Here is a 27,423-nt window from a genome sequence, read left to right as displayed (position 1 = left end):
GTATAAAACTCTAGTCCTTTGCATTACTTTAATCTTCATTACTAGAGATTTTTATCTTTTGTAATCATGAAATGTATTATTTATGTACATAGCATTATCATAAATGTTGATTACAAGAATCTCATTTGTCACAGATACATGATTGTAATGTCTCTTTCCATAAATATGTGAGTGAAGAAAGCAATGAGAAAATAGTTTTACACAAATGTAGATTTAAATGTTTAATCTGAAATGTTGATACAATTTTTATTATTGTAATAGATGCTTGGTTAGAGTGGCAGGGTTATGCAGCTGAACATAGTGTTGCAAGTTATCATCTTGTTGCTCAGTGTTGCAGATACTTGACACATTGTTGCTTGATGTTGCAGATGACCCATCGGCAGCTAGTGGCAGCTCCTCACCCATTTCAGACTCCAATGATAGCTTTAACCCATTCTCCTCCATACCACTTGATTCACTGTACGCAGCAATACGAAACACCAATGGAACTCTGTTTGAGGAAGGGCTGCGGATCGCACAGCAGTATGGCATGGCTGAATTCGCCAAGGAGCTCAAGGAGTTGCAGCAGCAGCGGCAGAGCAACAGCCCAGAGGACAGTGGCATGGGTGGTGTCAAAGAACTTGACCAACCCTTCGAGCTGCGAGAGATCAAGAATGAACCAGACGCTGGCACGGACCCGGAGGTGATCTCTGATGAAAGCTCACATCCGAGTGCAGAGGGATCAGTGGTCATCAAGCGAGAGACTTCTTCTAAACGTTCCACATCATTATCCCCCTCAATAATCACAGAAAATGGCACTCAGGCCACTCTGACTCAGCCTTTAAGATCGGCCAGTGCCAGCCCCTTGAAATCAAGGGGAGAGAAGCCAGAGCTGAAGAGAAAGGGAGAGAACTTGGAAATGCTACCCACTAGACCGCCATCACGACGCAGCCGGTCAAACCATAATGGTGGTTTGTGTGGTAGCATGGCTTAAATTTTGTTTAATATGTTAAAAGAGGCTGTTCCTATTGAGCCGTGCTCCTTTTCAAAAAAAAAAATTTTCCATAATTGGTTTGTGGTTAAAAATCCAATGGCAGTTACATAAAAGTTTAAAAAAAAAAGAAAATTTAACTTAACTGCAATCAGACATTTACTACCACTAAAGCAAGATCTTATGCTGTATAGTAAGTCACGTGAGCATTCGCAGTTTTCTGCAGGTACAGAGACTGTTCCTTTCATAATCATTATTTATATAAATTTCACAGCCTTTGTGTTGTTCTGTTTTAAAAACTTTTATTTTTCATTGTCCATTCCATCATATGACTCCATTTGTTTTGTTCAAAAATTTGGTTTGTTAAGTAAATTTTGTTACTTGCACGTTTTGAGCTTCCTCTCACCTTTTATGAAAAAAAAAACCATGTTTCATCATAATTACATTATCTTAGTGTTTGACATGTTATAATTAATCTTGACTGACCCCTTTCCCTACCTTAGTCTCATAATGTTTGTGATCAGGTGAAAAAGCTCAGTGATTTGAGGTATTTCTTTACGCAGCCCGTACTGTCGTAATCATCTTGAGCATAATTATGTTGTATGTACAACTATGTCTTTTGTTTTTCCCCCTCGATGGAACCATTGCTCTTGGCAAAATGCTTCGTCAAGGTAGCGGTGGGATGTAACGCTTCAATTCTCATGTTGAACAACATTCAGTCATGTGTAAGGACAGAAACAGATATGATGCTGATGCCACCACTTTCAGCAATGAGAAGGAAAATATGGCTTGTGTATGTGTGGGGACTCATGCACGTGTGTGAGTGTGTGCTTGCAAATGTATTGCTTGTTTTGTGTTAGCCCTTCAACATTACTTTTGTGCAGCATGTGTCCTGGCATGCTAGTCATTTTCTTGACAAGCGTTTTTCTCACCACCTATGTTTTTCTGTGTCATGAGTTTTGAGGTGAAGTATCAAATCTCCATATCACTTATCTAAGAGACTATTTATTATTGAAAATTGTGAACATACCTTGCAATACACTTAAAGATACTTGTAACTGACAGTAAATAACAGTACCATTGATGGGCATGCAATCTCCCTCCCTATCTGTGTAACCTACTTTCATGATACTATTGAGTTCACTCTGCAACATGTAACATTCCATTTTGGCAGATACTTTATGTTGATGCAAAGCTCTCGAACAACTGTTTTCGTGGCGTCTGGTGCCTTCCCAAAGACTGGGTCTATTTTTGTAACCTGATGTTTCTTTTGCCTACAGACCATGCAGTGCTTGCCAGGTCGGTGTGTATTGTGAAGCACCATCCTCCTGCTGGGCTAACCTATCACACTATCCTACTCACATTTTTTTTAAGGCATGTCGCATAGACTTGAGGATTGCAGATGAAAAAAAGTAGTCTTTGTTCAAGAACTGTTTGCATACAAGGATTTTGGCATGACTATATTTGCTTGCAATCTTCACCTCTATATGACAAGCTACCATTGGGCCATCATAAAGTGGCCCACATCACACACCCCATCATAAATAGCATCTGATCTTCAACGTTCTCTGCAGCATTTTTTTGTGTGGGCATTTCATCTCGTCTACCTTGATTGTGCTTCATGTGTCACAGCATCCAAGCGACCTCTTTGTTCAATATAGTCATGCAATTTTAACACTGCAAGACCCCATAATCCCAAGTGTAAAATGTATCTTAGAAATATGATTTGTAAATGATTATCTTATAATCTGCACTCTTAGCAGTCTTGTATGTTGATGCAACAGTGAAAAATGCTTGAGAGTTGTAGGGTTTAAAAGAAGGGAAGGGTGGGTGGGCCCACAACTGTTGAGACAAAAAGTTTGTTAAATAGTTTTTTCACTTTTAAATGCTTCATATACTTTAGCATGTAAAAGATGGTAAAAGATATGCTAATTACTTCAAAGACACAGATCCTTATTAATACTCAAATTGTCAGTTCAGCTGCTCTGCACAGCACAACTTAATCACAGGTATGAAAGCACGGTCATGTTCTCAGCACTCAAGTTTTGAGTCTAAGTGGGGTTTGAAGTATCTGCATGCGTGTGAGTGAAAGAGACAGAATTATTTGTGTACTTGAAATGTTTATAAGCATGCTGCAGTGCCTGATAAAGAAGAGAAATTTACATGACTGCCTCTATTGCTGTACATGTATTTCTGTGCACTTCAGTGAGTGTCCCTTTAAAGGATTTTCTGTTGATAAAAAGAATCTGTCATTGCTGTTTATCAGAGTGCATAGGAGATGTCATTCGGTAAACATGATTTGTGAAGATTTTGTGAAGGCACAGCAAGCACAACTACCATGTAAAAGCTATTGCCTAATGTCCCTCTGAAAAGTGTTCTGTTGAAATAGGCATCATGGCAGGAAAACGTTTTCACGGAGCAGATGACTGTTTCACAATCATGGGGAATGGACCAGTTCTCACACCTGTTGCACCTATCTTTACAGCCAGCAGCTGTAGCATAAAATGCCACAGAGCTGTTTCTTACTGTGTTTTGTCATTCCATAATTCCATTCGCTTATCTGTCACCAGAAGTGCTTGGTTGTGCTCCTACCATAACCTGTTCCATCAGTTGGTACCCTGTGACCACAGTCAGCTGTGAGGTGGACAATAAACAGGGTCCTTTCTATTATTTGCTTTTTAATTTAGTTTTTTTGTAATGAGGGTGGGAGGGTAAAAAGTCAAGAACGTTGTACACACTCATAATTATGGAATTGTTCATTTGAAATGTGACATTGTCATTCAAAGTACAAAGTTCACCATTTGCAGAAATCAATTTTCCATGCCTTAGTCCACAAAACAGTACATGCTTAATTACAATAAGGGACTGTCAAAGGTATTTCAGTATATTCTTAATTTATTAATCATTCACACCAGGCACAAAGCTTTGCTGTAATTTTGTGTGTAAAATCAAGACAAGCCCTGATGTTTTTAAGCTATATTCTTGGTTAGGTGAACACACCAAGGAAAAAGGTAACAGTAAACAGACTGTGCACTTGCTGTTATCAACTCCAAAGCAAAAGACGTGAAAATAATTGTTGTCACAGATCAGACTAATGGCATACAATGGAGAGGAGGGCAATGCAGACTGGCACCCAAAAACAAGACCCAATAGAAGAGAATACCATTGGTACCACAAGGCTGTAGTCACCTCCCAGATTTGTCATATTTCTCCCCAAGTTTTGCATGAATTGTACAACTCTTAGGACATCAGAACACAATAACAAACAACTCCTATGTACTCCATGTTTGGCAGGAAAAAGGCACAGGAGGAGTCCTATTTACAGTCCCAGTTCAAATAATGCTATTAACTTACACCATGAAGAACAATTCTCAGAGGAAAGACTGCTTCGGAAATAGAACCTCTATATAAAACCCTGTATTTTCAAAATATCTGTAAGAAGTGGCAAAGCAGTTCCCGACACTTGGCTTCAGTGAACAGTCTGTAGGTTCACTCAGTACATTTGACAATTAGGCAATCCACACCCTCCTGCCTACAACAAATGTACGCAAATCTGAACAAAAAGTCATCATATGAACAAAATGAGAATGGAAATAATTTATTATGTTGAGAAACTGTTATCTATATCAACACCATCCTCGATCTCTGTTATTATTTTTCCTCAAAGTGCAAATAGGTATCACTGGCTGAAAATTTCTGACAAAAAAAATCAAGAACACTGCTGACAATACAAGCACAGGATATTATTTTGTGCATCAAGTCATGTAAGCATTATTTTAATCAAAACATATAGCTGAATTGTTTTTATATATCTAGTTATGTACATCAAAGATGATTTACATCAGAAAGAAATAGTATAAATTTTCTGTACATGTGGTATAGCTTGATAAACACAATCCAAAAGCTCACCAACCACTTAATCATTATGGCAACAGTCTGCCACAGACAATGAAGCAAATAAGCTACATGAATGCAATGGCAGGGGTTGAGTGGAGGGGTAAAACAAAAACCAGAGGACTGACAAATGGATGTGGGTGGAAATTCGGGGAATGAAATGGGCAGACAGGACGGCACCAGGATGAAACAGTTGATACTCAAGCCAATCTCTCACTCTAGCTCTTCATGTAATATCTTGAAATTTCCATCATAATCCCACCTCCATTACCACTAACTCATTTCCGAAAAAAAAAAAAACATTATGAAACATAACGATGGTTCAAAAACTTGGCCAATCATAGAAGGCTTCATCCCTCATTCAATAAAAGAATGGCTGTGGACTGAAACCCAAACTGCAGATACATCAATTAAGGAATCATTTGTTTAAACAAAATTACATCTCATGCTCTGCAAATGAAGCAGAATATTCTGCTGCAACAAGAAGTCGATATGTCACTTTCCGGACAGAGTACCATGCAGTAATTAAGAATCTGATACAGAGCACACAAGTTTTGTGTTCTTCATCAAAACCACTTCACTTTCCCGATTCATGATGCATCTTAATTTCAAAACGCATCAACATGGTGGACATTCAAAAATATTCAGCAATGTTCAATGGCATGTTCGACTCCAAGTTAGTTCTAGGGTGAACAAATAAAGAGCAATATATAACTTTACCAGCTAGCAACATTTTAAAATCATGAGGCAAGTAACAATAACAGCTATTATAACCTACTTGCATAAAAATTCCTTAGAAAGCACAATCTTGTGTAACTGTGTAAAAGTTGTCATGAAAAACCCAAAAAACCTTCAAATGTAAAGCTTACCAAACAATTATAAAATGGTGCATAGTATTATGTTCCAGCTCTCGACTTGCGAAGATATTTCCATGCACACACAGCATCCCACTCTCTCCCTAGCCACCATGAATATAGATGTCCAGTGACATGACACATGCTTGGCAGTTTGCACTGGTCTCTTCTTATCATAGTTGTACTCTCCAACTTGTGGACTGCGCCTTTACAAAAAAACCTCATCAACAGACAATAGACCAGAATTAAACTGTCAGCATTTGTCATCTGTCCCCCTTAGCATGGTTCAGATGTGTGGCAGCTCAGGAGGACGCACCAAAGTTAAAATTATGTAACAGCTGGTTGACATTGATGTGAATGATGTCATCGGTGTCATAGTCGGTGGAACACAGAATGTCTGTCAGGCTTGAAGATGTATCATCTGCCAGAAAGCTGCACAAAAGCAAATGTAAATGTAGAAGTCCCCGAAGCAGTCTTTCCAGCCATCATTTCAATGTCACTCTGGTCTGATGGTCACCATATATGATGTTAACCAACAATATGACCATGGACAACTTTGATCTGTCTCATGGAAAACAATAATATCTCCTCCATAATAAGGAACTTCTACAGTTCACTTAAACTACAAGCAGGGAAATAAAGGTTTTAAAGGTGGAAACTACAGATTACACAGCTGGAAATGCAGGTAATATTTTACTTCTTGTTTCTTCTGCTGCATTTAAAAACATCAGAGAAAACAGATCATTAAGTAGTTACAGTACTGGCTTCTGAGAACAAAGGAATGCATGCTATTCAACCCCTTGATGATCCAGCTGTTGAATAGTCACTTTGACCTCAAATCACATTGTCCCAGCCATATTGACTTCACCCTTGAGAAAGGTCAACCTCAATCATGACCAAATCGTTTCCAAAAAGACCATAGTGTCACATTAAAAGTCAAAATGGACCAAAGCCCGAATGACAAATGGATCCCTGATGACACAATTACCAATTAATGTCAAACACTGCCAACAGAGCTATGTATTGTGTGAATATATACATAAGCAAGCTCAGCCGCTTGTTGCAGACTGAGCCAAAAATACCTACTTGGCACTATCCATCCACAAAACAAATCTCACAATGGTGCATCAATACAATTTTCTATTCAATTACTCTAACAAAAAATCTTTGTCTTCATCTATTCTTTAGTGATTCCTATTAAATGTGTCATCAGCAATTGATTCCTCTTTCAGACCTCGGTTGATTTGACCTTTGGATGATCTGGTCACAGCAGGGGTTGATCCAACTCAAGGGTGAGAACAATATGACTAGACCGATATGGTTTTAGGCTGAAATGGCCAGCACCCTGAATGGGGAGAATTGGAGAGGGGAAGGCAGCAAGGGAAAGAAGACATGCATCGTCCTCACAAAATGCTGGCCATGAGATAAATGCAGCTTCTGACAACTCACTCTATAATGACCAGAAGGTTATAGGACTAGTTTTACCTTTATAAAACAAAAACAAAAAAAAAAAACAAGGAAGACTGGAAGTCTTTATTTTAGAAGGTGTCTCGACGCCTATGCTACTTCTCATATGGTGATGCTAAAGGTAGACTTTGTCCCCTGTTTTTAGGTTGTTGAGGAGCGAGGTAAAGACCTCAGCCTTTCTTGTGAAAGCGGTGCCCATCTCTTCCTTGCTGCCTTATTCTCCCCAACCCTCTATGGAGTAAGGTACCCATCTCTGACAGCTAGGTCAACAGGGGGGAGACTGGGGCCACACACAGTTGTTGAACCATGTGCCTCTAGGTTTGGACGTTAGTGCTCAAACCACTCTTATGACATCATCTTTGATGAGTATGTCATTAAAAACACCACTATCTTTCATGAAATCTACAATCATTTCTTTTGTTTTCTTAACGTTTAACTCGAAATAATTGTTGTTACACCATGTAACAAAATGTTCGATCTCCTGCCTGTAGTAGAAGTCATCATTGTTGGAAATTAATCCATTAAAAGTAATCCATTAAGTCCAGTATCATCTGAAAATTTAACGATACGGCAGTCTTTCTTCCTGTGTCTACACTTAGCTGTGTACAGGGCAAACAAGAAAAAAGAAAGAACAGTCCCTTGGGGAGCACCAGTACTGGTGTACAGAATATCGGAAATGACATCACTAGAAATTCTTGTAAATGGAAGTCTGTTGGTCAGACAGTAAACAGATATTGGAGAATGACACTAAATTAGCACTTGAAAAAAAGCAGCCAAAAACTCACTCGTCAGAGGGGTTGCTCTGGGGTGTAGGTGGAACAGATGATCCTGGATTAGGAGGTGAGTAAGGAGATATGATCTGTGCTGGGCGATGAGGCTCATAGTCATTGATTGGGGGACAGGGCCTGCAAATCATTATAAAAACTTGGCTCACGACATCAACATTACATAAGGATATGCTACATGGCACGTTTGGCATACCATTTGCATATGACATATGCAATATTAAACTGCAAGTAGAGAGCTACCTTAGGCCAGAGAGTGTTATAGCATATCACACAATATGGCACAATACTAGAAGACGGCAACAGTTAAATAACCAAGAAAATGCATGTGCACACACTTTTTCTTTCTCACTATCTCTATGAGAAAGAAAAAGTGCATGTCTGTATGCATGCACACACTCATGACAAGAAGCATAAATACATCCAGCAGCTGGCCATCACCTCCTTCCTAACATCTTTTCATCCCTCTCATGTCTCCCTATATTTTCACCCCTCTCTACTCTCATGTCTCAGCAAGATTTTAGTGAATTTATATATGTATTAAAAAACTTGCATTAAGTTTGGAGAAAGGTGTTAAAAACGTGCTTTTATTATTATTACTACTTAGCATGGTAGGTCTGCACCTATCTTGGGTCCAAAATATCAAATACCGGGGATGCGAAGGTGGAGATTTGAGCCTGACTGGCAAAAGCCAGCCAGGCCTTCGCCTTACTCAGAAGTACATGGAAGGCAAAAAAACATCAGTCAGATAATCAAGCTGAGAATCAAGTCAAATGTTATCAGCACCCTCCTTTATGGATCAGAATCATGGAAGATGACCAAAACTATCAGTAACAAGCTTGACATCTTCCAAAACCGATGCCTACAGAAACCATGATAATTTGATTGCATCTCTTATTTCAGCAAACAATTTGGTGGAAAAAAGTCTTTACTCTTTACTCCTACTTTCTCCCTCTCTCTTTCTTCGACTGACTAATCAACCTACTTACACACACAAGCTTACACCTAAATCATTGCCTCCATTTACTTACATACTGATGACATTCACAAGATGTGGACGAATGTAGCCATTGGTTGCAGGAGGCTGATCTGTTTAAAGGGAAAAAAATAAGCTCAACCAGTGTAACTAATGGCTGTTGGTAGACAAGTGACCTATAGACTTGCCTTCAAAAGAATGATGCCCCATGGGAACTTGGGGAAGATAAATAACTTTAAGTAAATAACAAAAGTAAGACAATCAATGATGATATTGATGATATACTTCTTCAATCAGTGAATGAACACATGCCTTAAACAATGGGTGGGGTGAAGGATACATGTACTCTAAACTGACTGGTTTTCATTTAAATGCACATGCACATATATGTTATCCACCCATGAGTGCTTATCTTGCAGTGACATTAAGTACCTTGAGTTGATGTGTAATATCTGCCAAAAGCAAAATCCTTGCTAATATCAGGGTACAAAAATGTCAGGTTGTTCAGATCCTTAATGCGGTCTGCCAGGCCACGAATGGAAAAGTCTCGTGCAATGAAGGGTGCCAAGTTCCACACCTCTCTTTCATCTAAGGAGCAAACAAACAAACAAAAATTTTAAATTTGACAATGAAAGAACATTAATTATCCTCCAAAAAGCATAAAAAGAACTGTTTTAAAAAAAATGGACTGAAGTGATAATTGTTTCCGAATGAACTGAACATATTCATGAGAAGATATTCTCAAAATCTGAGTAAATAACATTATCCCAGAGATGCATGCCTCTAAACAAGAATTTACGCTGGCTTTTGCACACAAGGCGAAAAGCCCAGATTCAGTGACATCACTATTAAGCTCATTAACATGGCAGTACCTCACTGACATGTGCCTTAAAACACTGGTGCTGAAGGACTACATCGAGAAGCCATGCTTAACAGTCTATCGAAGCTTTTTTTTTTAAAGTCATTAATCAGCAAATGGTTTAAATATTTTTCACAATCATAAATTTTAAATGTAAAAGAAAGAATTTTACTGACCCAAAAAGCTATTGAAAAAATGGTATGCTTCCTCTATCAAATATTATCAAGGGACTGATGCAAGAAACAAAAAAATGTTATTCAAATTGCTCCAACAGAAAATAGTTTTTATTTAAAAGCAGCTCATTTGTGTTTCTGAACGCAACATTCCCCATATGCTACAACATTCTCACCTGATCGAGCATTGCTCTCTGCAATCCATGCGATGGTGATTCCACCGCATTCAGAATCACTGAAGCGCAACAAGAATGTTCCATTGGGTTTTTGGTTCAACCACTCCTGAGCCTGCAGTTTACTGACAAATCCCATGATGGAGCTGGAAAATGAAATAATGAAATTTTTCTTGCCTAATACTTTTGCTCTGCTCAAAGAATAAGCGTTTAAATAACGAGAAAAAATAAAATCTTTCAACAATAATAAAAAAATCTATTAACTAGTGTACTATACACCACTGAGCTCCAAATGTATCTCCATGTAATGGAGGTTCAAGCAACAATGAAAACAAAAGTTACATAAATAGTGTATTACACTATTCTTTATTAATAGCTAGGCTTATAAATATTTTCAAATGTGCAACAACCAATAACACCAAGAGAAAAGCTGTGGACCTTTAACACAGACTTTCTTTTATCTCAATACTATTGTCTGATCACAGAATACTGTAAAGAAAAAAATTAAAGAATACAGTGAAATATAAAGACAACACATTACTCACCCATCACACCAAGGACCTTTCAAGTGCTCCTTTGTCAGTTTCAAAACAGCATAGAACCATTCCCAGAAAGTGAAGTTCCGGTCTCTAAGTGTTTCCTTGTATTTGGCACAAACAAGAGTGAAGTTGAATCTGACATTTATTGATGCCTTCATGAATTTAATTGACCCAACTACTCAAAACAGAGACTGACATACCAGGCACTTAACCACTCAACAAACAGAAATCTTTAGGGGAAAGAAATCTTTATAACAAAAAAACAAGTTCTAAGTTTTTGACATTCTTAAAACAGCACGCTTCATTGAAAGGAGGCACTAAATTTTATTCTTGAAAAAGATCATAACATGGCCAGAGTGGTGTATTTTATAGCAACAATAATACTTTAAAATCTTAAATCCAGTAACAGTAAGAAAGACTCCTCCATCCCAAATGAAGTCCTGCATAAGAGGCACACATCCTGACAGTGGTTAAAACAACACCTAATAGGCACCATACTGTCTATCACAAAATTAAACAAAACAATATTACACATGGCATACCTTATTAAACTGGGTCCAAGAGATAACTGTCTGAGAGTAATCACTCTTCTGACCTGCCAAACAACGGTAGTTGCACAATCAGCATCATGATCATTAGAGAACTTGCATTGTATCCCAGCTAAAGGCGGATTTACTATAGTGTACAAAGACCATTTCAACCTTGCATTAAATTACAATCTTTGTTTTCGCTTACTATTGAAGACATTACTCCTTCTCAACCCACAGCCAAACAAACAAATTGTCCTTTCAAGTTTAAATATATCTTTTTACAGCTACCACTTCCTAATACTCCTGTTACTGAAAAGACTCTGAAGCAACTAGTGCTGATCTTTTATAACAAAAAAAAAAAAAGAATGCCGCAAATTCAAAAATTGTCTTCACCATTCTCGTTCCCCCAGTTTAACACACACAATCTCTTTTGTAACAAATGTACAGAGTACATTTTTTTTTTTTTACTGATTGCATCATCATCCTTAAATTAATAATAATAATGAAAAACAGTTTAAATAAATCTTAAAAGGTGCAAGTAAATACATCAGCCCAAAGAAGCACATTTTCAACTATAACCATACCAAAAATCTTTGATGCCAGGTAGTTCAAGTTGTCATCACTGAGGCCACGTCCTGTTGCTGACCGAAACTTTAAGCACAGCTGTTCTCCGAGTTTTGGCCAGGGAACTGATTCTGGAACTGCAAATGGTTGCCGACCCTGGAAACAAGGTAGCATACACTTTTTAAAAAAAGATAAGTAAAAGAAAAAAGACTAAGAAGTGGAACAAATTCTATTCTTTCTTTAAATTTTATAGATTTGGAGACCAACAAAAAAATGACGTAAAATAAAATTTATAACTACCACAAATAGGGGACTGATGACAAAGGGGCACAGAGGAAAACTTTTGTCCTACATGACATACATCAAACTCACAAAAAAATCAAATATACACAATTTTGTTTTTGTGAAATGTTGATGCAATAAATGTTCAGAAAATTAATTGGCAATTTTTTACACTTAGCACACAAAGACAGGTTGATATCACCAAGTCTGAACTTCATTATGTGACACCTATTAGTGTTTCCCTTTTTCTACTAAGAAAGATATTTTTAATGTTGCAGTAAATTTAAAAAAACGCATAATTCGTTTTAGGCTGAGACAAAACTGGAGGTTCGAAAAAATTGGCACAAATGGGAAGAAATACAGATGCAAAAGTAAAAATCAGAAAATGTACTTGTCAGTTTTTTTGGTAAGAATTGTAAAAACAGTTGATCCCGTGTATCTGTGGGTTATACATTTCAAGACCTACCATAATTACATGAAACTGGAAATATCAACATTTCATAAAACATATATATATATGCTTACCATACACAGATATGACATAAACACAAAACCAGTACAAATAATTTTTAAGAAAATGTCCACATACTGGTTCTGAAAAAGCATTATCCCACAGTACTGTTGCTAATGCATTACATTCCTGGTTGCCATGAACCGTCACAACAACTGGCAATGAAAGTGTCTGCAACATATTAAAAAATATAATTTGTGATAAATAATGAATAGCAAGCAAAGGAAAATGTCCTGAACATTAAAATTTCAATCCAAAATATTCTTAATGAATAATGGTATTTTCAAAACACGTTTCATAATTATATGTTGAGATAGGGTACATGATTTTGAGGTGTTAGAAGATCAGTATAGACAAACCCAAACTTGGAAGACGAGGTCATTTCCTCCAACATTAAAATCAGATGTGAACAGGATGCAGAATTTCTCCTCAGTTACTGCCTGCAGAACCACAAAATTATCAAGTTGAATAGAATTTTTTTCATAGACTATTCAACACACTCTAAATGTCCACGGTATATATCTAGTGTAACAGACCTATTTATAGCCTTCCTGTAATTATCACAGGGAATCCTCAGAGAAACATCCAAGACCCAAACATTTTGTTTGTTTGATTTGTGACTGATTCAAACAAACTGAATCAAGATTACTGGCTTTTTCCTGGTAAATGCATGGTTTTTTTAGGGAAGAAGTATAACAGATTAGTCATCCTAAAGGTACACAGGTCTGAACTCTTAAATTCTAGGAGTTTGATGGCATTTCATTCTTTTATTCAACAGCATGTCTGTATTCTTGCACAAATGCAGCACAACAAATACATTAAACAAAGATGATAAATTAAAATTTAAACTCACAACTGGTATAAACAACCTGTCTTTAACACATTCCTCACCTCTGAACCCTTTTTGTCTGACCTTTTGATCTGCTTCAGTTGCTGCAAGAAATTTAAACAATAATGTTACTATGAGTGTCACAGTCATTCATCTTTATTTCTAGTGATTAAAAAGGATAAACTCCTTAGCATGTTACAAAGATGCTAAATCCTAGTTCTTTCCTGACAGTTGTGCTGGGTTGTAAATTCTAATATTGGAAGAAGCATGGATTTATATAAATAATATGTAAATTACATATACATTCACATAGGAATGGATGCATGTTTGCATGTGCACACATACACAGAAATGTTTTCATTCACTAAACAAATGGTTGCTCCAACTAGAAACTCTTCAGCAGAGGGCAAAGCTACCTTCTATTCAAATGTGTATATGGAAGCCATTTATTTTCTACAATAATACTAAGCACCAAGAATATATAAACAGATGGGAAGAAAAATCGTATTAACTCTCTATGCCTAGATGTAATGTCACTGCACCTGATCATTCTTCTCCTAATTATAACCTCTTACCCCACTGCCCCCAAAAAACACTTACAAAATTTTAGTAACTCCTTTCTGTTCAGGTACTATTTAATTATTTTAATCTCACCACTGAGAGTCTTACTTTTCTACAATTAAATGTATGTAACCTCAAAATAATTTAATTATAAGACCCATAATAAGTTTTTTGGGGGTTTAAAACTAAATAAGATGCCGCCAAATTAATAACAGCAGTGATATCTGTTTATCATCACACAACACACACCCAGAATATTAGTTGAATATTTTTAAATAAAGGATGCCCAGCATCACTAACAAGCCATATACTTGCCATATTTCTGAAGTTGACGCTGAGCTCCCCACTACCACTGTGGTATTCCATGGTTCCACAATTGTTGAGAATTTCACCACTTTTCTCACTTTTGGCATTTATGTCATTTGACAGGAGGCATTTTGCTTGGTGCTCACTTTTTTTAAGAAGTGAAAAAGAACATAGGGAAATCAACTACAGGAACTATGTGCAACTACCTTCACATATACCTGCAACAGGTGCAAGGTGATAGTTATGACCCATATTTATTTTTATCCCATTGGCTAGCCATTAGCACTAGTAAAACTATCCATAGTTGCTTATGATGGGTTTTTGCCTTTGCAACTTCTTGCCGTTTCATTACTGTTTAATGTGGAATTCAATTTTTCTGAAACCATTTCACTGACAAAATAAAAAATTGATCAAAACTCTTAAAAATTATTTTGAATCATGTGTCAAATGATCGCTACTTTTTGTTTTAAAAAGTTTTACTCAAATATAAAATATATCAAAGATATGTGTGGCAAAAAAACAGAATCAGACGTGAATGAGTTAAATATGCACAGCATTAATTACACCTTAACTACAAAATCTTTAACCTCACCTGATAATAGTGGCTTTAACCTGTGGGGGATTCATGTGAACGTTGAGTTTCCCACCCACCAGCAGTCGAACTGTTGCACTGAACCGAGACTCCTTCTTCAATACCTGTGGAGGCTGCTGCTCCACTATGAAGGTGCTATAAGAGGAAAAAGAACTAACTTACACATTATCAAGGCTTTGCCAAGCAAATATGGTGGTGCAGAATCACTGCCAAGTTACTGATTTGACTGAAAATTAAAGAGTACATGGCATGTACATATCTTTTAATTTCCATGCTTATATCTCATAAAATAGTTAATTATTCTGTTTGTTGATTTCTATTCATATCAGAAGCATTGTTGAATTTTGTGCCTTAGGATCTAATCTTGTCTGGGCAATCCCCACACTTTCATCAATCAATTTACCTGAAATATTTTAAAAGTAAAAAACCACAAGTACTACTCCCACCTAAAAAGCAAAACAAAAACCAAACAAACAAAACTTTACATCCATAGCAACATTTTAGAGAAAGCTTCTCATAAATTAGCATGCATTGTGTTCATATTAGTTGAAAAGATTTTTTAAAAGACTGTAACTTCACCTGGTGACCAGTGATGACAGAAGACCAGTAATAGTGTCACTTAGTTCGGGCAACAGATTTTTTTGGCCATCTGGTAAATTGATTGGTAGCTGGGCAATGAGAATTCCAAGCTTTTTAATCTGCTGTCTTATGCTCCATATCACCTCCGACAGGCGCTCACACCTGTGTAGGATCAAAGATAATGCTGAAAATTATACATGGCCATCTTCTGAAGCGATCCTTAAGCATTAAATTACAGGTTAAATATTTATCTAGGAAGCAAGCATGTATGGCGAAAAAATACAAACAAACAAAAAACCCTCAATGCCTCCAAGAAAAAAATATTTTTAAATAAGTACCTGTACACAAAATTAGATTTAAAAAAAAATTTAATGTCACATGAAAGTACAGGAAAATATAAGAAAGATAAAGCAAACAAAAAATAAAAACAACTCAGTTTCTCTCGAAATTAGTCTTTGAGATATTGCTGTCTTAACTTCATGATTTGGGTTACAGTTATGGCTAAACTATATCTGGACCATGTTTGAAGCTTTCATGTACAGCATTTTGAAATTTTAAAAGTCACCATGTACTTTATTTAAAACAACACTAACACTGACATTCTATTTAAGCAGCTGAAAAACTAAACAGTTACTGGAAAAATTTACCTGTGACTCACTAGAACATCATGACCTATGTCACAGTCTTCACTTGGACCTGTTTTTAAGAAAGTAAGTTACTTTTCACAGATAACTCTGAAAACAAACAAAACTCACCACTGCTGAAGGTCATCAAGACTGTCTTCATCAAGACTTAAGCCATTGCCAGCAAGTTGCTGTTGACGCTTCCATCCAATAAGTTCCTCATCAAGAACTTGCTTCTGAACCACCTCAAGAGCTTGAATGGCTTTTTCATACAAATCTATTTGTTTCTGTTTAAAAAAAAAAACAACAAAAAACCCCACTTTACTTGCGTAATATTAGAAAAGTTTGTACCTGAGTATTTGCTTTGTGTCACTGAATTAAAGGAAATGTTTTGCTACGTTGCTATGCAGAAATCGGAGACACTTGAAACTTGAAACAGTAGTTTAGATGATCAATACTAGATTAAACGTTGATTTGTGCAGGAGTGTGTGTGTAAAAGACATGTCATAAGTGTATCTGAGGAATGATTTAATTTGAATGATTGTGGTCTTTTTTAAATCGAGCTTGTGTTTTGTTATGATGCACTACCTGCTTAATCTTCTAACTAGCACTTGTTCTGTTCTGTTTTTGTAACTAAGCACACTTTTCCATGTTATAATTGCTCTTTGAGGTTAATGTTATAATGAAGTTGGTCCTCTACCATTTGTAAAAATCATTGTATTCACGAATACTCAGGTCCAAGAATAAGGATCACTTGTAAATAAATTTTAATGACTCACTGTTCAGCACCTGTTAATTATAGCCCAGCTCTGAACTAACACTTTAGGAGCAACCACTACACATGCTACTGACATGAAAACTCAAATCTCCTTCAAATAAAAACTCAAAGGAAAAAGTCAAAGGCAATCCGACCTTAAATAGTTGATACTAATGTTCTGAATCATGTCCTATTAAAGTTTCAGGTGTATTGAGTTGTGCACACTGGAAGGATCTGTCTACTTAGATTCATGTCTTTCAGATAGTTTGACCAACTGTCTGTAGACTCTACCTTGCCATGACTGGCCAACTTTTCTGTTATCCTTTTTTTGATGCAGTGTTGTTGTGGCACACTTACACAATTCTTTTTCTGGCTTCTATTTCTGTTTGTTGCCATGTCTCTATATAATTGTTTGTTGATAACTTTTGTTTGTGTTTGAAAATGTTTTATTTGTTTTGAATTTGTATTTTGATGGAGGATTTTTTGCGCATTAAGTCTACTTTGAGAAATCCTCCCCATAAATCCACTTTATTATTTGTTATTTTTCAGAACTATTTGGCCCAACATTTTTTTCAACAACATCCGTAATGCCAAACAGCTACATCGCAACATTATCCTGTCATGCCAGTATTCTCTAATTTGTTCAAATTTCATCACAGTGCTCTCTGAGTCACTGCATGACCTGCAAATCCAGGATAACAGCATTCTGACAAACCCCTATTCAGGGGACTGACAGTCAGCTCTTACGTGGGGCGGTTCAGAGGCAATGCTAAACAACATAGCAGCCTATTTAAACTGCCTCAGACACTGGTAAGTACTCGTAAGTAAACAATCATTTTACTACCCCAAATTTTGCTCTGACATGAACATCAGTGTCAATCATTTAAGCCTAACTTACTACCTAACCCTTCAAGTCATAACAGAACATAAATGTTCTTGAATATTTTTGTTATTTCTGATGTTCAAGAGCCCAGTGACAGGTGAAATGGGAGCAAAGTAATTAGTTATGATGGTGATGGACTGATTAAGTAGTCTAAGGGAAGTAACTCACAACTCTGTAATGTAAAAGCTGTTGAGCCTGTTGAGACAACATCATCTCCACCTGCTCCTTCTGTCTTCTCAAAATGGCTTCTTTGTCTTGTCTTTCTCTGGTAGCTGGTTCCTTCTGCACTGCTGCAAGATGTCCTGCACAGGAAATTATTATCATCTCATCATTAATGTTAGAGCATTCTTGATAGTGACATACATAAAGAGTACTTTAAATATACAGGCTCTAATGCTATAAAGGAAATATTTGGTAAAGACCAACCCAACTGGTAGATTATGAAAGGTAAAGATAAATGTAGTCTGTAAATTTTAGTGCCTGAAACACAGTGGTTTATTTAATTTCATTTCAAAGTTGGCTATTTGCACCTACGTCAAAATCCTGCAAAATTCACTCCCATTTGCGAACAACGTGCGACATAACAGCCGGTGGCATCCACACTCTGTCTTTGTAATTAAACCTGACATGTTTGAAGTTGAGAATTGTGAAGTTTCAAAACCCCAAACACAATATGCTGAAGCAACAGACAATGAAGAATGACTTCACAATGCCACATGGTAAGCATCGATGATGTTTGGAAAATTTGCAAGCTGCAGGCAACCATTACAATTTATGTTTGTCCATTTTCTTACCTACTATCACTAAAGCCTCAAGTGTAAAATTTATCACTATAACTGATTTGCACATTTATATGGGTAAAGTTGCTAATATGGTTGTTTGTGCAAATAGCAGTAAGAAAAAGAGAGACCTGCCTGCAAAAATTTATGAAAACTGGAAAAGATATATATTTTCAGGAACATTGTTGCAGATATTCCCTATCATTTACTGTGTGCACGTTAACATTTTGTGTCGCTGGTCACTGTTATAATACTGTGGCTGGAAAAAGTTGAATCTGAAAAACATTTATGGAGATGACTTCAGGTGATTGTGCAGCTACTCCATGTTTTTTGCGGGACACAAAACAAATCTGCCCTGACAAAATAAAACTGTCAAGCATACCTGATATTTTAATGTTTTCCTGGTACTGGATAATAAAATATTCCTGCTTGTTTTGCAGTTCTTTCAATTTTTGTTCTGCATTCTGAAAAATACCAAATAATTAAAACATAAAACCTTGCTACAATTTTTTAATGGGAAAAGCAAAGTCATCCTCTATGAAAATATTTTCCAATAAAAGAGAGCTAGGGTGAGTTGTAGTGCCCAATCAGTATTTCCCCTCTGCCCCCAAATAACCTGAATTCTACTCAAATTTTTACATTGAGGTTTTGTGCCATCTCACAGCTAAGGTGCGGTGAGACTATGTTAGCCTTAAAAGGCTACTAGAAATAAATAAAGCCAAAAGAATGAATGATATTTAAAAGTTTTCATTTAATAAAAGATTAGGAAAAAGGATCAAGTATAGGTGGCTTGGAAGATGAAAAAAAAAAAAAAAACAAGATTCTTTTTCTAATGCTCAGATGATAGCCCCAGAATCTGTTATGTGCTGCAGACACTGCATGGATATTAAGATCTCTTCTTTCATTGTTGTTTTGGCAGGCTATTTCTCTTCCCATAGTTTCTGGTTGGTTGGATGGTCCTGCAGGAAGTGGGTCAGTGTCACTTAGGCCGAGCTGTATGTGCAGTCTGGGGGCACTGTTTCATGGAAATACGTTCCACTACAACACATCTAATGGCCTTAGCCCCACATTCCCATTTTTGTCGTGGCCAATCGCATTTGCTCATATCATTTGCCACCCGACTCCACCATGAAATGGAATATGTTGACCACCAGTGTCATGAATTGGGCTGCTTTGAGGTGAGAAGTCCGGCACTTTTCCACCCCAGTGGGACATCAGGGGTACAGCACCATGTGGAGGTACTCTTCTGTTGTCTGTCACTTAGCCCTGATATGTTGTGCTGCATTTTACACTTGTGGAAGGCCAACACATCTGACTTTGGCGTGTTTTTATGTCAGAGTGATCTATCTCCTAGACACTGATTTAGCAGATCTGATGAGCCCCATCTATCCAATTAGTTTATCATAGTTGGTGCCTTTATCTGCCTTCACAGCCATTTGGAAAAATTTCTTCTGTCTGTTCAGCCATTGGAAACTTGGGTGCTCTTATTTGCCTGGTAAGCCTGTTGTTGGACGTGAAGTATTTTGTAAAGATAGCAGTTAGCAGGAATCCCACCTCTTCCTGTTAGGAACACCAGCATCTGTGACTGCTTATGCATCTGGGCAAGTCATACACAAAAAAGGGTTTATCTTCAATTAAAAGTCTCTTGTTTTTAATTCAATTTTTTTTTCTTGCCTTCACTAAAAATGATCTGAACCTACCATAGTTTTTTTAGTCAGTTCTTCAAGCTCTGCCTGAATTATCTTGCCAGCTGTTTTAGGTTGTTCAGATTCATCATCCATTTCCTCTGGCGACTCAGGCTAAAACAAATAAACAGATAAATCAGTCATCTCTAAATCTATTCAAAAAATGCTAAACAGATTTACAGTACACACTACAGATGTCCCTTTTTATACAGATTTTATAAAGCAGCTTCTTGTCACATTAAAAAATATGTCTCATGCCTTTGGAAAATACTAAACAGTTTAACAGATGGAGAGATGGTGGGGGGAGAATTCATGTTTTACCCTGAGCCAGGAACTAAGGCTATATCATGGCAAGGCAGCCCTGTAAAAAAAATGCCACATGCAGTGAAAGAATAGCATGCCTGAGACGAGAGCTGAACCCTCCGCGGATCTGTCGCTAGTCGCAACCTTAGGACCCCCCCCACATTGCCAGCTCCATGGTGACAGCCGTATAATAATTAACCAATTGCACCACCAGGCATTAATTTATAGTGTGCTATGAAGGGATGGTAATATTGCTAGATGAATTTATAGACATATGAAACCATCTCCTTCTTTACTTTTCTAAGGTGAGGCAAATTCCATAGATTAATGCATTTCTTTGCAAGAATATAAAAATCCTTGCTACATATGCTAGAAATACATCGCCTTCTATACCAAGAACACACACACACAAAAACCACCAAAAAACATACACGTAGCACTTCCAGAATCATTGTTTCCTTGTCCAGACAATCTCGCACAGTCCCAACAAAACCAAGTGCGTTCTCCTGGTACAATGCCTGGTAACAGAAAAAAAAAATGTTCGGTATATGGAGAACGACAGAGTTCACTAATGATAAGCAATTATTTAACATCATTTTCTTTACTTTTGCACATCATCTAACTTGTTATGGAATCCAGTAACAACAGCTATGGTACTAATCTGGACCATACAGGATATTTCATAAACAGTAATACTTTGTAACTGGTTCTCCTAACAATTTTTCCCCATGCCTTTGAAGAAACGAACCTTTCATAACTGCTTTGATGTTCCTGCAATGTAAATCTGTTTTCTGAATAGCAAATTAAATATGTGCATTAAACATTTACTCCAGTCCCAGAGAAAAGCATGTAACCTACATATTAAAAGTTGGGGCAAACATGATTTGCAATGTATACTGCAAGTTCACAATGATACCAAAAAATTTCTTTAACTCGTGAAAAAAATTATAATTTCTACAAACTACTCTGAACATTTTCCTTAGGCTACTGTTTAAGCTATATTGTGTTGTTTTTTTTTTTTGAGTTGTATGTAATTGCCATGCAGGAAAACAATTCTCTTGGGATATACCAATGGATAACACTAACCTGGATTTCACCTGGAAGCACAGGTAGAATCTTAAGTCATTCACACCAGAGAAAAAAGTTTGTTGTATCAACTAGATCCTTAAAAGCAGCTGTCAGAAGTGCATTTTCAACAATGGCACAGACTCATCTCATCAGTGTTTACAGTAGAATGGGGGAAAAAACCGCCTGACCTTTTCAAGCTTCCAGCTACTGTCATATGGTTTGTTTCTGTAATTTGATCCTGCATAATCATTTTCGTCCTTTTTCAGAAAATTCTCAACAATTTCAGCATCACTCATCTGGTGGAGACACATCAGCAACTTGTTATCCATGTTGATAAAAGATCACTCCAAGAGAATTCCAAAGTGGCTGGGTCTCAGAGACATTCAGTGAACATAAATCGTCATGGTTGTTGGCAGATGATGGAAATAATGACTCCCTTAAGCCAATCTTAACCCAGCACTTGACCATTGTATGGGTTGAACCAAGCCCCAGGCACCACACTTCTCACAGACATTTTCCAGGCAAGGCAGAAGGTTGTTTGCAGAGCTGCTGCTGATCATGAGGAGAAGTTTTTGTTTCTTATGCTTTATTCAGAAGTCAAGGTTCAAAAACCACTTCTGAATAACAGCTAGGTCATCTAAGCTTTTGTTTGCTCCATCATTGCCAGCCATTCACTTTCTTGTGTGGTACATGTGCTTTTTCACGAGTTACTTTTGTTTAAATACTGCATTTAACATGAAAGACATCCAGCTAGCCGATGCTCAATTGAAAGTGACTGAGAGATCATGCATGTTCTAAAGATTTTTCCACAGAACTGGGCCACTAGTAGGAATGTTCTGTGACATCATATCTTGAAACCAGATAAAAAATATCTTTAAAATTGTCTTCTTGCACTGGGGTCCCATGCTACTCTCCCTTTTTTCTCAATTCCCTCCCCTCCCCCAGTCTTTAAGAATTGTTCGACAGAGTGATGAGCTAAACTTGTCAGTCATTTTTTGTCCACCATCAACTACGAAAGGATCTGAGCTTTTTTGTTAATAATGACACTCCTTGTTTGAAGCTATTTCACTGTCCTCTCAAACAGATAAGAGATGACACCTTCTCTTGCAGCAGACACCACTATTCCATTCTCTTACACAACAAATGTTTGACATAACAACGATCATTTAAATCTTGCATCACAGATACCGACATTTCACTCTAGGCTGTTCCCTATCCAACTTCCCTCCCTGAAGATGAACTTCAGAGATTTTTCTCGATAAGAATCTGCCAGAACTTTTGGAAAAAAAATGTTATTGTAGAATTCATTATAATGCAAAATTATTTTGAGATTTGTTTCCCATGCAGCTCTCAAATATCTAGATACTTGGATGGGGAGATATTACACTTATTTACATATATCTGGTACACAATAGAGGGAGGCAAAATTTGGGAATTTTGTTATGATTAGTGGAGATCTGTAAAAGTCATGGCTTTGCTCTTAAGCTCTCACCTGAAAAGTGGTAATGGCGTGTTCAAGGCGCATTCTTACAGGGAAAAGGTTATCTCCTGTTAGTTCCTGTGTCTTAGTTTGCAAGTGAGTCAAAAACTCATTCAAAATCGCCTTGGCCTGTACCTCATTGTTTGGATCCTTCACATCAATTGAATGCCTGAAAGTATTCAGCATAAACCAATAACCTCAAGAATAAATCTTTTAAACTGGATTTATTTATCTACTGTTTTAAGATTTATATCTTACCACAAAGGCCCTTGTGAAACAGCCTTGTTTAATACTTACCAACATCAGCCAAACCTTAGTACTAGAGAAGAAGACAGTGACAGATCCATAAATATCATGACAAGAAGTTTATTTATGATATGACAAATATCAAACTATTAAGGCAGCAATATTAAAGAAAACATCAATCTTTCACAACCACAAATTTCAAATATCCAGCCTGTTTCACAAGATAGCCTTAATATATGTGTTACAGCATTATGTGTGTTTAATAATGAATGATACTTTTTGTGCCTCAAAATGAGAATCATTATAGCAAAGTGAAATGGATGGCTATGGTCTCCAGTAAACATCATGTTTGGAAAAGAAAGGCACCACCACAAATAATTAGCAACACTTCTTTGCATTCTACCATTTCCTTTTGCATTTACACTCCTCAACCAACCCTTATAATCACATTAAACATTGTATGTTTTCCCTGCTTCCTACAACCATTTGCTCTCACAATTTACAGGCCTTAATAGTATCACACTTATTCTACAAATGTTCAATAATAATGGTTGCAGCATGGGAAAATATTAGTTTCTGAAAGAACTTGAAGTGAAACACATCCACTGTTCCCTCCATGTCTAGAATTGCTCATTGTAACAGTTTTACTTACAATGAAGCAGATTTTGTAACCAGTATTTTAACTCTTTTCCTATAACTTTTGATAAAGCCATTTTCAGCCTGATATTTTTGTGGTTGTTTCAACCCTCGGTATTTAGGGAAACAAAGCATTTCATCATAATCCCTTATCTTGATGTGGCAGGGTCTCAGAGGGAAATGCCCAACACAAAATTTGCACATTATCTCTTGTCACCAGATTTATAAATTCTTTTCTACTTCCTTCATGATACAGTTTAAAGGATTCAACAATGGGTAGGTGGCAGACATGGAAAGGGAAAGAGTTCCATAGTTTCGCTGCACAATAACCAAAATTCCTGTGGCCATATGTTGTTTTGGTGTCAGGAATAGCAAGGAGACACTCATCAGACAAAAAGCGGAGTTGTCTGGCTGGGATGTACTGGAATAGAAGTGCGGAGAAAAAATCAGGGCAAGACCCTGCAAAGAAATTAAAACATAGCACAGACAGTTTGCACTGAATGTGAGATGGGAAAGCAGAAAACAGAGAGGAGAGACGTGGTCCTGTTTCCTAGCTCTAAGCACCAGACATGCAGTGGAGTTCTGTACTTTCTGTAGTTTATGAATGAGGTATGAGGGGCATCCTGTAAGCAAGGAGTTGCAGTAATCAAGCCTATAAAGAATAAACGAACAGACATGAGTGTTGGTAGTATGCATAAGAGAGACTGTGGCAGATGGCACTGATATTACACAACTCATAAGAGGTAGACTTGCAGAGAGCTGTAATTGGCTTATCAAGGGTCATGTCAGCAGTGACAATGAATCCTAGATTCCTGAAGATGCAAAGATGTTGTTGGTTTCACCCACCTTGGTGTGCTTACATAAACTTTAAAGTCTTTTAAAACAATTCTTGTTTTTTTTTAAAATTTGCTGTACTTTATTTATTGTTTCATTAAAAATAATTAATCTAGGCATTTTTTAAAATACAGTCGGACCTCGATAAGTCGACCTTCCCTAAGTCGAAAACCTCCCTATATCGAATTAATTGTTAGTTACCGGCCAAATGCCTGTGCCTATTACGCCCTTTTCCCTAACTCGAAAACTCTGTAAGTCGAATTTTGTTTTGGGTCCCTTTCAGTTTGACTGTAGCTTATTTTATTAACATCAATATCTTTTCAGACGTTTATTGAGTAGCCTAAGGTCAAAAGCTAAGGAAAGCACTAATATGAAAGAAAAACTGCATAAGAGTTTTGTGCATAATTAAACTTACCAATCCCTCTCCTCGATGAACTGGCACAAAAAATAGCGAACCTCAATTGGAAAGTGCTGTCCATATACCTCCTGCATCTTTTTCATTGCCTCGGAATTCTGTACTAGTACTGTCCATCGTGACATTGTAGAGATGTGTGTTTCGTGCCCCTCTGGTGATTAAAATGGAAGACAAAAATATATATAATCATATGTAAGACAAGCCAGTGGGCTGTATCTGCTGATCCACTGATGTATACAGTTAGGTATTGAAATTTTCAGAAGGTGCAGGTGCAAACACTTATGCTCATGCATGTTCACATTACTTGTATACAACCCATCATTCTTTCTCTTCACTGATCACCAATCACGGATCATATAGCCTACAAACTTTCCACTTAGATTTACTTCGCCATTTCTGGCACCAGTCCTCGGTACCTCTCCAAACTCACTCCAATCTATATGCCTGCACAACTTTTTCACTCATCTCATGACATCAAAAATTCTTGAAGTCCCACTAGCTAAGACAAAGGCGTAATGACAGAGGTCGTTCTTCTACCAAGCCCCATCAACTTTGAACAGATTACTCATCAGCCTTCATCACTCGGATGGTCTTACCATCGTTAAGTCTTAACTTAAAAGGCATCTTGTCAGAATGGCCACTTCACTGTGACCCTGTCTACATATCATTTTTGTAAAGCACTCCGAGGAAAAAATTGGAAAAGCACTAAATAATTCTTCATTATTAGTATTGAATTGTTGCAAATCATATAACAGTATGATAGCTATGGCATTAAGAGTAATATTGAAATAAAGCTTACCATTAACAATATTTAAATGAGCTTTCAGACCCCAGTTATAACCATTTTGTTTTAAGATCACTCAAGCAAATTAGTTCTCTAATATTAAAAAAAGCCTAGCAAGTAAGGGAGGTCATACTATTTATACTTCTGCTATTTCATTCAATAATTATGACACAGTCTAACAGTCATTCACTTTGTCTGCTTTCAGGATTTAGTCTTATATTCATTATACTTATAGTCAAAGAATTAAATTGCATGCCCCCTCGATGGGTTAAAACAATGACTTTTTAAAATAGTCTTAATTTTTGCCATGTTCAACCTATTTTACAATGACTATAGTAAATGAGTTTGTCTATTATGACACTGATTAAAATTTGCCATTTGAGGATTCTTCTTTTAGTAAATGTGTTCTTTAGCATTCAAGACTGTTCAATAAGAACACAAAAATAGTAAGGCATGCAACAGTAAGCAGATTTATGTATGTGCAAGCTATATTAATTCACAAACAGTAATAAAATGTCCTTTTAAAAACAAAATTCAAAGAAGTGTTAAAACAGTATTATATGTTAGAAAATCTAATGGCTATTTCAGGTTTGTAGTGAACACAGATGCTTGACCAAAATTCTCAACAAACCCATAATGGCTCATCTGATATACCTGTGAATCAGTCAATGAGTTCTCTGTTTTCACTTCGCTTTGAAATCGGATCTATCTTTTCACTTCTCCAGTCATTTGAAATAAACGTGTAAAGTCACTAAAACTGCCAACTACGCTGCAGTTGTTGGTCAAGGCAGCTGTTAGTGTCACATCAAAATGTAGTGCTGTCCGAATAATTCGCACAACTTCCAAGAGCACTCAGCCATGTTTGCCGACAGTCACTGTTCCCTACTTCATCCATGGACTGTAAAATTACACCATAACATGCAGCAATGCACCAAAAACATGCAGACTCCTTAAATTTTGAAACAAAACATGGGCTCCTGACACTTGTTTTTCAAAATAGTGATGAGCAGTGTAAGGCTGATTTCGTTTGCGCAGATCAGTCAGGAAAAACCTTCGGGAATACCCACGCACAAACGATTTCTAATTTTTTTACGATTCTGCGAAACTGAAACAGACCTGCTTCACTTCAAAGAACTGCAATGGTAAATCCTGGAACTCCTCGCTCCATCATACGCTTTTACGGTGTGCGTGGCTCCCACACTTCGCAATTTGTCAACATCGCTAAACTTGCAAAAAGTATGTCTCAGCATGTTGTTGATTGGGTTTGACAAACTTGATCATTATAGAAAATGTTAAGAACAAGTATCCTGCACGATTTTTGACTCTTACTTACCTTAGATCTCTACTGAAATTGTCTTTTCTGCTGCAGAACTGACTTCCCGGAACATTCACTATTTCCAAGAAGTTCTCAAAATAGTACAAAATGTCAATGTAAGCTGATTGTTCATTAGCTAGATATCGAAATCCCAATTCCCTGGACCAATTA

The 27,423-nt window shown here is 36.9% G+C and overlaps 2 protein-coding genes across 9 annotated transcripts in view; one reads left to right on the top strand and one right to left on the bottom strand.

Moving 5' to 3' along the window:
* LOC112554371 (NGFI-A-binding protein 1-like) overlaps positions 1 to 5,164 on the top strand; it is a 77,678-nt gene extending 72,514 nt beyond the window's left edge. For 5 of the 6 annotated variants that reach the window (XM_025222168.1, XM_025222138.1, XM_025222153.1 and 2 more), the window contains exon 11: positions 369 to 5,164. In XM_025222168.1, the coding sequence (XP_025077953.1) occupies positions 369 to 973 (605 nt within the window). In that variant the 3' untranslated portion in view covers positions 974 to 5,164. The remainder of the gene's footprint in view (positions 1 to 368) is intronic. The other variant, XM_025222161.1, reaches the window with a different exon arrangement.
* LOC112554412 (signal transducer and activator of transcription 5B-like) lies at positions 4,553 to 27,408 on the bottom strand. 3 transcript variants are annotated; one of them, XM_025222182.1, is made up of 22 exons: positions 27,271 to 27,408; positions 25,154 to 25,304; positions 23,035 to 23,191; positions 20,906 to 20,992; positions 20,187 to 20,285; positions 18,869 to 18,950; positions 17,876 to 18,009; positions 16,200 to 16,354; positions 15,445 to 15,606; positions 14,866 to 15,000; positions 14,283 to 14,418; positions 13,469 to 13,510; positions 12,937 to 13,017; positions 12,656 to 12,748; positions 11,805 to 11,940; positions 11,233 to 11,285; positions 10,697 to 10,791; positions 10,155 to 10,297; positions 9,379 to 9,534; positions 9,002 to 9,059; positions 7,971 to 8,090; positions 4,553 to 6,150 (listed from the first exon to the last, which is right to left on the bottom strand). In XM_025222182.1, exons 2-22 carry the CDS (start codon positions 25,276 to 25,278, stop codon positions 6,021 to 6,023), a joined length of 2,379 nt encoding a protein of 792 aa, XP_025077967.1. In that variant the 5' UTR covers positions 25,279 to 25,304; positions 27,271 to 27,408; the 3' UTR covers positions 4,553 to 6,020. The 3 variants fall into 3 exon arrangements, with proteins under 3 accessions (XP_025077967.1, XP_025077983.1, XP_025077973.1); XM_025222198.1 differs by lacking the exon at positions 27,271 to 27,408 and adding an exon at positions 27,054 to 27,243; XM_025222188.1 differs by lacking the exon at positions 27,271 to 27,408 and adding an exon at positions 26,592 to 27,014.
* Between the last annotated feature and the right edge of the window lie 15 nt (positions 27,409 to 27,423).

This window comes from Pomacea canaliculata, linkage group LG2, assembly GCF_003073045.1.
Source record: "Pomacea canaliculata isolate SZHN2017 linkage group LG2, ASM307304v1, whole genome shotgun sequence".
Classification (NCBI taxonomy): Eukaryota; Metazoa; Mollusca; class Gastropoda; order Architaenioglossa; family Ampullariidae; genus Pomacea; species Pomacea canaliculata.
Note: the sequence above shows the minus strand (reverse complement) of the source record. Positions and strands in the feature narration are given on the sequence as shown.